At 48.9% G+C, this 11,715-nt stretch overlaps 1 protein-coding gene across 1 annotated transcript; it reads right to left on the bottom strand.

The window, feature by feature from the left end:
* Positions 1-6,309: 6,309 nt before the first annotated feature.
* On the bottom strand, positions 6,310-9,890 carry RASL11B (RAS like family 11 member B). Its single transcript, XM_003794600.3, has 4 exons — positions 9,600-9,890; positions 8,953-9,009; positions 7,674-7,750; positions 6,310-6,900 (listed from the first exon to the last, which is right to left on the bottom strand). The coding sequence occupies exons 1-4, from the start codon at positions 9,745-9,747 to the stop codon at positions 6,430-6,432; spliced, it is 753 nt and encodes a 250-aa protein (XP_003794648.1). The 5' UTR covers positions 9,748-9,890; the 3' UTR covers positions 6,310-6,429.
* Positions 9,891-11,715: the final 1,825 nt, after the last annotated feature.

The following is an 11,715-nucleotide window of genomic DNA, read 5'->3' as shown; positions in this document are numbered from 1 at the left end:
CTGTGGTGGCGTCTCCTTCCATCCTTTGGTGGTGTCTCCTTCCATCCCTCTGGTGGCTGGTTGGAGGAACCAGCCCAGCAGGCAGTCAGGCAGTGAAGGCTTTGGAGAAGAGATGAACTGGAAGAAGTTCGTGGCAACCAAAGTTTGGTTTGAATAAGAAACAGGAGGCACAGGACAGAGTGTTTCTCCTTTACTAAAAAGCAGGAACATTCTAGAAATTTGGTATAAATCCAGCAAAGAGCCTTCAACAAATATGGGGAAAGAGGGAGGCTCAGGAAATGGAGCATAGTCCCTCCGGCACAGCCTTCTGGAACCTCTCTGTTACTGCTGGAGCGGCTGGAGGAGATGCCAGTCACACTCTCCACCCGCTGTGAAGGAGGTGTGGGCTTGTATCCTAGTCCTGCCACTTAGAGTGCTGTGGACTCTCCCAGCCTCAGTGTCTATGTCTGGAAGAGACAGAGCACATGGCGCCTCAGCCTCCCTCATGGGAGGGTTACTGTACACTGGCCAGCTTCTAACTCCCAAGAAATGTGGGTTTTTAATGTTGAAGACACTGAGGAAGTTACTTCATAAAATGATAACCCATCAACAGGAGAATAATATTTGATGAAGAGAAAATTTGGAGTTATTCCTGGCGTCTACCATGAAATAAGAAAATGCCAGAGAAATGTTGCCTACTCAGTTGCCCTGCCCAAGGATTGAAATGGTTTAATTCAGCAGAGCACCAAGTGGGGAGACAGGAGGAATTTCTCAAATCCACCTCGCTGAGAGTTTTGGAGATGGGGTTTTTAAAGACGGATTGGCAGGCAAAGGATTAGTCATCTGGGTTTGCTAATTGGTCAGATTCAGGGCAAATTATAGGGGTGTAGAAATCATCTTCTTGTATTGAATCAGGTCCCGGGTTGGGGTCACAATTCCAGTTGAGTCAGTTTTTTGGTGTAGATTGCTGGTCTAGGTGGGTCAGCTAATCCACACAGGCCTGGAAGATATCTCAGAAACTACCTTTCATTTCCAAAGCTGATGTTATCTACAGAGAAAGTTAAGTATTGTTATGATCACTAGGTATGTGACTCCAGAGTAGCAATTATCAAGACACAAAGAGGAGGAACAGTGGCTGATTATTATCAAGCAAATGAGGGGACAGTGGCTGATTACTGTCACTATTTTTTAGCTAGGCCTATGCCGTCACAGAATTTTAGGCCCTTCCTACTGTTCTCACCTTGCAGCCCTTTATTGGTTTGTAAAGGGTGTTTTCAGGAATAATTCTTCAGTCCAACACACTTCCAGGACAATATAGCCCAGAGGTCAGGAGTAGTATCTGGAACTTGGCCCAGTGGCCAGATCCCAATCCCACCCCTTCAATATAATATGTAGGTCTACTTCCGCTAATCTTACTTGGCCATGAAATAGGACTTATCACATGGGGTTTGGTGAAAATTAAGAGTTACCCATGTAAAGCACTTAGAAAATGGCTCATGGTGAGCTTGTTTGGTGCATATCACAGTCACTACTGTTGGTGATCAAGTCTGGTGATTGTTCACATGGGGCCACATGTCTCCAGGAGAACTTTCTCTACCACTAATGTGAGCCAGCAAGTAGTTGTGGGGAATCTGAGATTAACACACTGATTTGCCAATTGACCTCACTTAAATGTATCCATTCTTACAGGCATTTCTCCACACACACACTGGATGTCAGTCACCTAAAGGTGACCTAAAAGGCCAAGCTGAGTGGTCATACTGGTGTCCCATCTCAGGCCAGGGTATGTGCAGTTACCTCTTAAACTCTGGCCAGACCCCAAACAACCGCATACAAGTGCAAACCTCTGCCGAGGGCCTCACAGGTCACACTCACATAATTGGTGGAGGTGTAAATGCTTTGTAGCAATTGACATCTGCCTTTGTAAACTCTCTTCTGGAGTCCACTTCCCACGAACACAGTGGGCACAGCAGAGAGTCTGGAAGGGCTCCAGGCTGCATCCGCCAAGAGGGTCCCCGTGGCCCAGGGTCTGTGCAAATGGCTCTGTTCAGGCCCCCATCCCCCAACCCCCCTGCCACGACTATGGGATCCCAGTAACAAAGAATTCCATCAAGCTCCCCGCAAGGCCACTATTATTTATTTTACCCTGGTTACCAGACACAGAATCTCAACAACAAATGATCCAGTATTACAAATGTCTGCTATCCAGCCCCTCAAACATCAAGGGACTCCACCTCTGTTTTAAAAGGAATTTTAAAAGACAAAACCAGATGACGGAGAGTCTGCAGTCTATTTGAGAAGGAAGCATGAGGGGTGGTAACTGGGATCTTGCCACAGTCAGTAATAACTCTAATCCTGTTCTCGTCTCCAATGTAGGAGAGTAATGAGGACAGTAAGAACTTTCTGGAACGGCCTCGCCTTAGACTTTAAAGCGAATGCAGACAACACCAGCTTTTGGGGGTTATTTATTATAACCAGACAGCTCTCTAATTCCTTTTGGGACTTCCCCGAGGGCCCTGTCTTGAGTTACCCTGAGGCCCATGGGCAGTCCAGCCTCCCCTCTGTGCAGAGAGGCAAGATCATGGAGTTTGCCCCTTGTGCAGGGTTTGACCACAAGCTTGTTCATTTGCCAAAAAACCGCATGTGCTTTCTCCCCTTGGGGTGTAAGATGAAGGTCGAAATCCCACTGTTCACCAAAACCCAGATCACCAGAATACACCCCCTAGCTCCTAAGGCTGGGGTGAGGGGCTGGCTGGGCGGAGACCCTCCCTCCCCTCCCCCCTCCAGTGGCGGCTCCTAAATGGGGGCCCTAGACACTGCCCAGAGCCAGGCAGGCTGCAGAAGCTGCGAGAGTTTCCCATTGGGGCAGGGAGGAAACTGAAAGCCAAACGTCACCACCAGCCCGACTGGGTCCGCTTCCGGGACAGGAGGGCTGCACTGCCCACCCTCCCTGCCCAGCTGTCTGGGCTCCGGAGCAGGGCTGGAGGCCAGGAGCGAGTGGCTGATGGGAGCAGCAGATGTGGCATGGTGGCAGGGGGCCTGGCCACGAGGGGATAGCAGGACAGAGGGTGCGGCCAGGGCAGGCAGGGCTTCCAGGTGGGATCAGCGGAGTGGAGCCGGGAAGCTGTGCCTGTCGCCCGGGATTTAGGTGGCGGCACCTACGGACCTGAATGGCGTCCTGGACTTGCCATCTACGAGCTGGGCCAAGTGCTAATGCTTCTCAGCCTCCTTTTCCTTTTCTGCAGAAGCCGCTGAAGACGGATAGTGCAGGCATTGTGCCCAAGGTCGGTTATTTCAAACACTTCCTACAGGAACAACACACAGATTTTCAATAAATAGAAACAACTGTTACTACCTGTGTGGCCCTAAGCAGGTAATTTAATCTCTTTGAACCTCAGTTTCTTCATCTTTAAAATGGAAATGGTATTATCCCCTCCCTGCCCCCGCCCCAGGATTCTTTAGAAGACTGGCGGAGATGATGTGTAATCTGGCGCTGTAAATGTTCAGTAAATCCCAGTGTCTCCCCCTTCTTGCTCTCCTGTACCCCAGACATGCACGGCCCTGCCCCTCCGCCAGAGAAGCCAACCTCTGCCTAGGTGGGGGAGGGCGGAGTCTCAGGGCCAGAAGGTTGGTTGCATATAGGCCGGAAGTTCTAAAAAAGCAACACAAAACAAGACAGGATTTTAAAAAGAGATGCTAATAATAAAAGAGATGAGCAAAAGTAACAAAACCTATGAGAAAACATAGTGAATTCCAGAACTGTAAACAGTTAAGTCAGCCTGAGCTGGTCGACAGAACTGAAACCTGGGTGATTTCCAGCTGAGACTGTCTCTGTGTGTGTGTATGTCTCTGTCTCCAGCTCTCTCTCTCTCTCTTTCTCTCTCTCTCCCCACCCCTCCTCCCCCTCTCTCCCAGAGTGGCCTTGAACAAGCCACTTTATCTTCCTGAGGGGACTAGAGCTCTGGGCCTCCTTCCAGCCTGATTTTCTGGGATGAGGTAGGAGAGACTGAGTCCAGGGCAGAGGTGAAGGAGAGAGGCCAGGAGGTGAGCAGGCACCAGGCGCAGCTGGGCCAAGAAGCAGGCCAAGCCCACAAGAGGTCTGCAGCCTGGGAGCAGATGGGAAGGAAGGGAGGAGGCAGAGTGGAGGTAATGACAGGAGTGTGGTGTTGCTAGCATCTTTGCAGCATAAAGCTACAGCAGGAAAACACCTGTCTCCTTTAGTCCCAGAAGACAGAGGAAAGACCATTGGTAAGTAGATAAAGATTAACTTCTCACTGGTTGGACACCGTTAACACAACCACATAGGCTGCATAGAAATAAAAGAGAGTAGAATCCAGGTGGAGATACTTGTCACTGCCCTTGAACTAAGATGATTTTAGGGCCTGCTTCTGGCATGCACACTCTTCTCAGAGCTGAGGTCAGGCCGAACGTACAGAAATGACCCTATAGGCAAGGAAGGTTTGGGGCATCACTGGAAGGCCTGCCGAGCAGGGGGGGATACTTTCCCTATAGGAAAAATGATTGGAACCCAGCACCATTCACCTTGGCCACTTCCTGCAGCCACACTGCCCTGCAAAGACCTCAGTATCTTCCTTAGGCAATGTTAATAAAGGGATAAGAATGTTGAATGTGGTCAGAAGACATTCATTCAGGGCCTTCCTGTGAGACATCACTCAGGACTCCAAGACTGTCTCCCTCATCTGTAAAAGGGCGTCAGTACCTTCCCTGCCTTCCTCACAGGCTTAAATGAGATCAGGTAAGTGAAAGAAATGAGATCAGGTAAGTGAAAGCAAGACTCACAAATGCAGGGGGGTGACTATCTTCCAGAAAGATGGTGGCTCACCCGGCTTGCGGAAAGGTCTTTCAGCCCTATGGGGAATAAATGAGAGGTCTGGCAGCTTTGGCCTCTACGAATATGAGGGAAGTTACATGGGGCAAGCTCCAAACAGCCCCAGATCAATGGCTACGAGCTTCTACAGTGAGAGTAAAGTGCATCTTTTGAAAGCAGCATATCCAAAGAAGAGATTTGCCAAACAAAGCATGTGTGAAGAAGCAGTAAGCTTTGATACCCTCAGGGTTTTGCTGAGAGACGTGTGTAGCCAGACCTTTGTCTTAGGTTTACCTGGAAGACCAGGAGGAAAATGAGTGGGGGTTGTGCTACTTTGCAATATAAGCCAGTGAGGGATTTAACTTGTTCCCAGAGCCTCTTTCCTCATCTGTAAAATGGGGATAACAGTAGAATCATCTCACTGGATTAGTGAGACTTTGAGATATAACCCTTGGAAGGCACAATGCCTGCCTCAACTTGCCCAATAAATATAAGATACTAGGTAATACATTGATGGGCAGATCACTCACACCAAAACCAACTGACACATTTTTTTCTGTACCTGATGCAATAAAGACAAATCAGACATCTGCAGTTTTAAAATGAGGTTTATTGTACATAAAATAAATTAATTACAGTTTACGCCAAAGCATGGGTGGCTTTATAAAGTGCATCTGTGTAAGGGATTTGGCAGGCAACCCCTGCATCTATCTGCTCACTCACTGTAAGATAGTGTTTTTGTACTTCAGCCACCCATAGGCACAACTCAGCCAGGCCTAGGACACAACCCAACGTCATAGCCGTGAGCCATTTACACAAATCACACCAAAATCAACTGACACACTGGTTTCTGTACCTGATGCAATAGGTTAACAGCAAACAAACAAACAAACTATACAGTCTCACAATTAGTCAAAGCTTGGGGTTGAAGATTTGAGTTCAAACCACCCAACATACCAACTAAGCATACCCATCCTGTGGGGAGGAAACATGGCCTTCCTGCCTTCCTGTGATCTACTCAGTGTCTGTATACAGAATACTGTGGCCCATAAACTTGACCTTTTGTGGGGGGAGGGGCATTTTCCTTCTTGTTCTTACAGAGAGAAATCTGTGTCTCCTTCACGGGTTAGAAAGGTATTCTGTTAAGAATGGTGTTCCAGCAATCCAAATCATACTAAGAAAAGCAACTCTCCCTCTTGGAGGGGCTGGGGGAGGGGAGGGGAGAAAAAGAAAAAAGAGAGAAAAGAAAATCTGTGAATGCTTCATCTCTTCCTTCACCCCCACCATAAACAGCATCAGGATGGTGGAAGGACAACTGACCAGCATTTACCAGGTAGTTAAAAGCAAAAACCAAAGCAATTACACCCCTTCCCCACTCCAAATGAAAAGAAGAGTCCTTTTCACATATTCAGAGAGTAGCTTGGTGGGCTCGTTCAAGCCTGTCAGTTCTGTCCCCTGCTTAGACCAACACTTCCTCTTCTGGGGCAGTTCCAGAGGCCCTCTTCACCTTTCTGCTCCAGCCCTTTCTGGAACCATGACTTACTGCCAGCATTCAATGTTCCTGCACTAGAAGAATCTCAGGCCCTCTTCTTAGAAAGACCAAACCCCCTCAAGTGCCCGTTTCAGACGGAGGTGACAGTCCTCACTTTGGCAGAGAGTGCCTGCTTGAACCTTCTCTTCAGGTCCTGCATGTTGGGGGACTTGGGCCTGGGAATGAGGGAGCTCCTCCGTTTCTCAGGCGTGCTGCTAGGCTGATGCTTGTGGCTTACTTCTTTGCACAGGACGTGGAAGGCATTGTAGACATCATTATAATTTTCACTGACGGACACTTCATAGAATAAGCAGCCCAGCATGCCGGCTAGCTGCAGTCCAAGCTGAGGGTCAACCTGTTTGATATGCAACAGGTCAGCTTTGTTGGCCACGACCACCACGGGCAGGCGTGTGCCTGGGTGTAGCTGCTGCACGTGCTGGTGAAGCTGGCCAATGAGTTCATAGCTCTTGTGGTCAGTGATGGAGAAGACAATCACCACAGCATCTGCCCAGCGGATACACCTATTCAGCTGCTCACTGCAGCTCAAGCCATTCTCATGGACCTGAAACAGACAAGTAACAGCAAACTCAGCAGTGGCCACTACCACAAAGAGCTCTGGCTTGGGTGGATTCAAATTCAAAAGAGCCCTTTACAGTCAGACTGGGTTGCAGGCCATAAACAAGTTATATCCCCACACACCCTGGCTTTCTTGACAATATGTTGATCCAGCTGCAGAGAGTTGGAATAAATAACAGTGCAGCTTGCCACATTCAAGTGGAAAATTGACCTGCAGAGAACTCCATGCAGAGAGACTTTGTAGTTGCACAAAATGGGAAATTAACTGGCTAGACAGTAAGTCTGGGGAAGTAAAGATAGGAGCTGGAAGCATTTAAACCTGGATAACTGCCCAGTTCAGGAAGAAAAAAAAACCACTAGCATGGCTCTTTTGTCTATAGGGTAACTTTCCACAGTACAAAAGCGATTCCAAGTATTTGGAGACCATGCCTAGATGTTTGGTTTTTAATGCCAAAGACACATATGTAAAAACTGACCTTTTTAACTATAGCAAGAAAACTGCCAGTTCTAAGTGTATTGGGTTTGGTCTGTCCTGCCATGTAGAAGGGAAGATTTCTTTCCCTTAGCCGAGTCTCCCAAATTGAGCTACGCTAAGACTGACCAACAGCCAGATACAATTGAGGTGTCAAACATGTAAAAGTCTAGACTTGACTCCCCAAACTTCTCTCCACTCCTTCAGCATGAGCGACTCTGGGAGCAAGTGAACAATTCCACATCCATGCAGGCTCCCCCTTTCCCCAGTATCTCAGAGCATCTCACCTGAATACCTGGAGTGTCTTGAACCTGAATAGCCAGGGTTTCACCTTCTATCTGAACTTGTCTGGTATAGAGATTACCTATGAAAGCAAAGAAGAAAATTAGGTTTTTCCTTATTGTCCAATTCAAACACTGTGGATTTTTTTTTAAGTTACAGAGGAAAATGTAGTCTACACCAAGGCACAAAAAGAAACTATAGTTTATTTCTATCTCATGAGCTTACTTCAGAATTGTTTTTAAACCAACTGCAATTTTAACCCCTTGTTAGTAGATTTATTAAAACTAGGGCAAAGTTTGCAAGTTTTGGAAACTTATTTGTCTATTCTTAAACAGCGTTTCCATTTTTAGAATATTCCCTTGATGCAAATTGTCTTAACTCAGCATGTAGGAGGTTTCTGTTTTATTTTAGTAGTTCATCACTCTTTCGCCATAACTTTAGATTTCGGCCATTACATACGGACAGAGTGGCCATAAAGTTTGGGTATGGCCACCCTGTATAATGGCTTGGTAGACAAATATTGTCAGTAAATACACAGCCAATTATTATCAGTTGTAATAAAAATGTGACATACTGATCACCTACTCTACATCAAAGCAGAAGACTAGCAGTCTTATCTTGGGATGGCTTACACAGCTCATTCCAAATAATCCCCTGTAGGGATTTCATATGGTCTACAGATTTATGCAATTTGCTAACAGCACATGGGTAGAAAGCTCTCAGCCTCCCTAGTGGCCAGTCTTAATTTATAAGAGATTGAAACATTTTTCCTCTCACTTATTCAGGAATTCTCCTCCTAAAATTTTGCTATCTAGTTATTTTCCTTTGTTAAGAAAAGAGAAAGTTAGGTTTACAACTGCTCTCATTTGGCCTCTCCTTTAAAAGGTCACCTCTGAAAGGCAGCCAGCAGAGAGGGAGAGGGCTGGGGGAGGAGCTGGTCTTTTTTTTTTTTTTATGACTTCTGCAGGAGTGTTTTGAAGGGAGAGGCTCTTGAGTACAAAGGGTGCTTCCAACTGGGGTCCCTATAGTTAAAACATACCAAGGGGAAAACTTTCAGGCACTTGATAAAATGATGAATGGCCTTGGAATGGAATGAGGCCAGATGGCACTTCTGGGTTTGGGGAGGGGGAGCTTGGAGGGGCATGCAAAGAAGGAGGAGGCCAGACCCTGATGCTCAGACTGTCACTCTGGGGGAACTTGCCTAGGAGTCCTTGGAAATAAATAAATAAATAAATAAAACGAGAATAAGAGTACTCCTACCACATGGCAAATGCATTTCCTCACCTGCGTTTCTTTCATAATCACCGATGAATCGTTTGGTGAGGAACCGGACCACCAGCGCTGCGGGTCAGAAAAAAGAAAGAGGGTTAACCCTGAAGGTTAGACTGGTTTCCACCCCACCCCCAGCCTGGAAACAACTCTCCCAAAGAAAGGCTTAGACGCCACCAAGTGAAATTCCTACCCTGTAGCTCCTTGACCCTTCTTCCAGACAGAAGGAGAGGATTGGAGGCATTGTGAATTATGGCCCTGTCCAGCTGGAAGGGTCATTTGGCTCACCCCCTCCTCTGAGCCCAGCTGACCCACACTTAAGCCTTCTAGTGGACAAACGTCTTCCTACCTTACAGATCTCCAGGAGGGGTTACGTTTACCATCTCCCCTTTATGTGCCAGACGCTCAAACCCCCAAAGTTCTAATGCCCGTTGTGCCGGCGCTGCCCATATGGTCACCTGGCCATTCTCGATTTCAGCATCCCTCATCTGTTCTGGCAGGGGAGTGGAGGCCGGGATGGCTAAGGTCCCTCCCAGAGGGCGGCAGATTTCTAGCAGAGGGTGCACGGTCCGGCTGCAACTCGCACTACTTCTCCCCACGCCTAGCGTATTTGTCACTCCCCGTGGGGGTATCCACGTCCGACCCGGGTGCCCAGGACTCACCCGTCTTGCCCACGCCGCTGGCCCCCACCACGGCGATCTTGACGAGGCGGCGGCCGGCAGCCCCCAGGCAGCACTCCGCGGCGGCGGCGGCGGCGCTGCCCGGGGCGGGGTACTCGGCGATGGTGCACATGTTCTGAATGAGGCGCATCGCCGCTCCGGCCGGGGCTGCACCGCACGGGAGCGAGCGTGCGGGGTTGGAGGAGGCTCGAGCTGAGCCGCAGCGTGCGGGAGGACCTGGCTGGGGAGCTCCTCGGCAAAAAACAACAATAACAAAAGGTAAGCTCCGCCGGGGCGCGGCTCGACAGGGGTCGGGCTCGGAACTCACACTGCACCCGCGCGGCGCGCGAGCTATTTTCTCCCGGGCCGGGCCGCCCCCCCACCGCCCGCAGCCAATCCCGAGGCTCCCTGCGCGAGGCCCCGCCCCCGGCGCCGCTCGGCGCTCGCAGCGTCCCCGCCTCCGGCGCCCGGAGCCCGCGCCAGGCCGACTGAGGCAGGGTGTGGGGCAGGACAGCCGGCTGGGTCTCGCTGCACGGTTGCCGGGCTCATGCTGGGGGTGGAGGTGTCTTAGGTCCCAGGGGAAGGGCTCGGCCGATGGGCAGTGAGGGACATGCGTCCTCCGGCTCCTAGAGCCTCTCCCGGACACATACCCCGGCCTGGTCCAGTACCCACCGCCGGCTTTCCGCAGGAGACTACCCCGCCGCCCCCATACTCCACCCCCAGACCCCATCCTCCACCCCCACCCTCGGGGAACCTGCTTGGGGGCAGGGCCGGGGTCTCCTGCCCAACTTAGCGCCTGTTTCCTTCATTTGGGGTGAGTTGCACTGATTTGGGTGCATTCAGGTGCATCCCGTTATCATAGATTTGGCTACAATTGCAATCATCAACAAAATCATCCACCAACACCGCCCCCTTTAAAATGTGACATTTGACTTTGAGGTAAAAGAATATCACTCATTTTGCTAGAGACCCACGTCCTCTGGCTCTTGTCTACAGAGCAAGCTCACGTGAACCCACACATGGTCGGGCACATGTACAGCACACTCAGAGGCGAATCAAGAGGTAATTATAGAACAAGCTTTCTGGAGCCTCACACAGTCACACCTCCTCCAAGAGCTGTGAAATGGAAAGAAAACAGTTTGCCAGCTGCGACCTCTGAAAGGGTCTGCACGGTCTGCACTTGGTCTCTGGCCATCAAGAGTCATCATTTAAGCAGCTTGATGCCAAAGAAGCCAGGGGCTCTGCGCTCATAAATGCCACATTCTGGCCCCTTCCTTTCGCAGCAGGGAGAGCATCTTCAATGGCGGCCAAATTCCTCCTCCGGGCAACATTTTGTAGCTGAAAATGAAAGTAGAATATGTCACCAGACTCAAGCTCACCACCTCATACCCCAACCTTTCCCCCTCCTCATCAACCCTGTGGGCCCCCAAAAGTCCCAGAGGCTTTTATGATGGAATATGGCAACAAAGGGCTGTGTGTCCACACCCATATTTAAGGTTAAAAATGCAAAACAAACCCATTCCATGTGACTTCTCCTTCCTCCCTGGACTTCTTTGGACAGATGTGGGACAGAATTTATGATCCAGTCCTGGTTCAGACTAAAATGAGCCTTCTTGTGTATTAAGGCTTAGGGGTTTGAGATTACTTTTCTATTTCCCCTTGAATTCCTGCACACTGCTTTAAAACAAGTCTTTTAGGATGAGCGACATAATTAGCAAGTAAAATAATAGGTTCACTTCTAGGGAGATCACGAGAATGAAGTAAGTTCAACCATTTGAGAAAAAAAAAGAAAAGAGCATTTTCAATATGCATGTCTTTATGGTTGAAGTCAGACTTGAATGTTGCGTCTGTAAAGTCAAACTTAGGAAGACTGTAATTATAGGTAACCATGTGCTTTGTAAACCCTCACCTCCTCCCTCTCCCCCCCAAAGCCTGCAATGCTATCATGCTTCCATGGTAGAAATAATTACGTTAAGAATTTGTTTCAACTGCTTCTTACACACACACACTCACAAAGTTGTCAAGGGAATATTGCTGTGGATCAGATCATTTTAGCTCTTAGAGCCCGATTTCCATTGCCATAAGCCCACAGCAAACCTATGATTTTTCTGTCTGCAAC

The sequence above is a fragment of the Otolemur garnettii genome, unplaced genomic scaffold, assembly GCF_000181295.1.
Source record: "Otolemur garnettii isolate 467f Iridium unplaced genomic scaffold, OtoGar3 scaffold00083, whole genome shotgun sequence".
NCBI lineage: Eukaryota > Metazoa > Chordata > Mammalia > Primates > Galagidae > Otolemur > Otolemur garnettii.
This window is presented reverse-complemented; position numbering and strand designations above follow the sequence as displayed.